The sequence below is a fragment of the Bombina bombina genome, chromosome 7, assembly GCF_027579735.1.
Source record: "Bombina bombina isolate aBomBom1 chromosome 7, aBomBom1.pri, whole genome shotgun sequence".
Taxonomy (NCBI): Eukaryota; Metazoa; Chordata; class Amphibia; order Anura; family Bombinatoridae; genus Bombina; species Bombina bombina.
In genome coordinates, this window is record NC_069505.1 from 438,064,442 (window position 1) to 438,066,173 (window position 1,732).

The 1,732-nt window shown below is 40.3% G+C and overlaps 1 protein-coding gene across 1 annotated transcript in view; it reads left to right on the forward strand.

Annotated features, from left to right (window-relative positions):
- The first annotated feature begins 239 nt into the window (after positions 1 to 239).
- Positions 240 to 1,732, forward strand: part of LOC128666642 (WW domain-binding protein 2) — a 57,004-nt gene continuing 55,511 nt past the window's right edge. The window contains exon 1 of the mRNA XM_053721350.1: positions 240 to 418. Within this exon, the coding sequence (XP_053577325.1) occupies positions 360 to 418 (59 nt within the window). The 5' untranslated portion in view covers positions 240 to 359. The remainder of the gene's footprint in view (positions 419 to 1,732) is intronic.

Here is a 1,732-nt window from a genome sequence, read left to right on the forward strand (position 1 = left end):
TGTGTGTGTGTGTGTAACAATGTATCAGTGTGTGACAGTGTTTGCTGAGCTGTAGTAAATATATAAATGTATCAGTGTGTGTGTGTGTGTGTGTGTGTAACAATGTATCAGTGTGTGTCAGTGTCTGCTGAGCTGTAGTAAATATATAAATGTATCTGTACATTAAGCTGTGCGCAGATTTAACCAGCACTGTACACATGACCTGTCTCTGTGTTTCTCCCACAGGAGTGGTCACCTGACTGTGAGTCACAGTGATAGCTCACACTGGGCTGTTACTTCCTGATCTCTCATACTGGGCCCCCAGCAGCCGGCGAAGAACAGGGGCAACCAGACTCAGTAGCCCCTCAGCCAGCCACAGGATGGCATTAAATAGGAACCACACTCAGAGCGGAGAGGTTGTTGTGGATAACAGAGAGGGGTGAGATTGTGTTTTTGTGCTCTAATGTAGGAGGAGGGGACACCAGGGGCCTACAGGGGGGAGGGGCAGGGGATCAGATCTAGAGTAACCCTTTGTTGGTGAGGGGGTGACAGTTTAGTGTCTGGGTTATTTTCTTGGCTTTGCTTTTGTTTACTGTAAAAATTTGTCTGGGGAATCTGTTCAGGGCTGTAAACATCACAATATGGTTTGTAGCTCTAGGGACAGCGAGGATTGATAATATATACAAAACATGTGAGTGCTACAGTAATTTATCAGTCTGTGTAATGTGTGAGTGCTACAGTAATGTATCAGTGTGTGTAATGTGTGAGTGCTACAGTAATGTATCAGTGTGTGTAATGTGTGAGTACTACAGTAATGTATCAGTGTGTGTAATGTGTGAGTACTACAGTAATGTATCAGTGTGTGTAATGTGTGAGTACTACAGTAATGTATCAGTGTGTGTAATGTGTGAGTACTACAGTAATGTATCAGTGTGTGTAATGTGTGAGTACTACAGTAATGTATCAGTGTGTGTAATGTGTGAGTACTACAGTAATGTATCAGTGTGTGTAATGTGTGAGTACTACAGTAATGTATCAGTGTGTGTAATGTGTGAGTGCTACAGTAATGTATCAGTGTGTGTAATGTGTGAGTGCTACAGTAATGTATCAGTGTGTGTAATGTGTGAGTACTACAGTAATGTATCAGTGTGTGTATATGTGTGTAATTTGTGAGTGCTACAGTAATGTATCAGTGTGTGTAATGTGTGAGTGCTACAGTAATGTATCAGTGTGTGTATATGTGTGCTACAGTAATGTATCAGTGTGTATATGTGTGAGTACTACAGTAATGTATCAGTGTGTGTATATGTGTGAGTACTACAGTAATGTATCAGTGTGTGTGTAATGTGTGAGTACTACAGTAATGTATCAGTGTGTGTATATGTGTGTGTGATGTGTGAGTACTACAGTAATGTATCAGTGTGTGTGTAATGTGTGAGTACTACAGTAATGTATCAGTGTGTGAGTACTACAGTAATGTATCAGTGTGTGTATATGTGTGTGTACTACAGTAATGTATCAGTGTGTGTGTATGTGTGTGTAATGTGTGAGTACTACAGTAATGTATCAGTGTGTATATGTGTGTGTGTGTAATGTGTGAGTACTACAGTAATGTATCAGTGTGTGTATATGTGTGAGTACTACAGTAATGTATCAGTGTGTGTATATGTGTGTGTAATGTGTGAGTACTACAGTAATGTATCAGTGTGTGTATATGTGTGTGTAATGTGTGAGTACTACAGTAATGTATCAG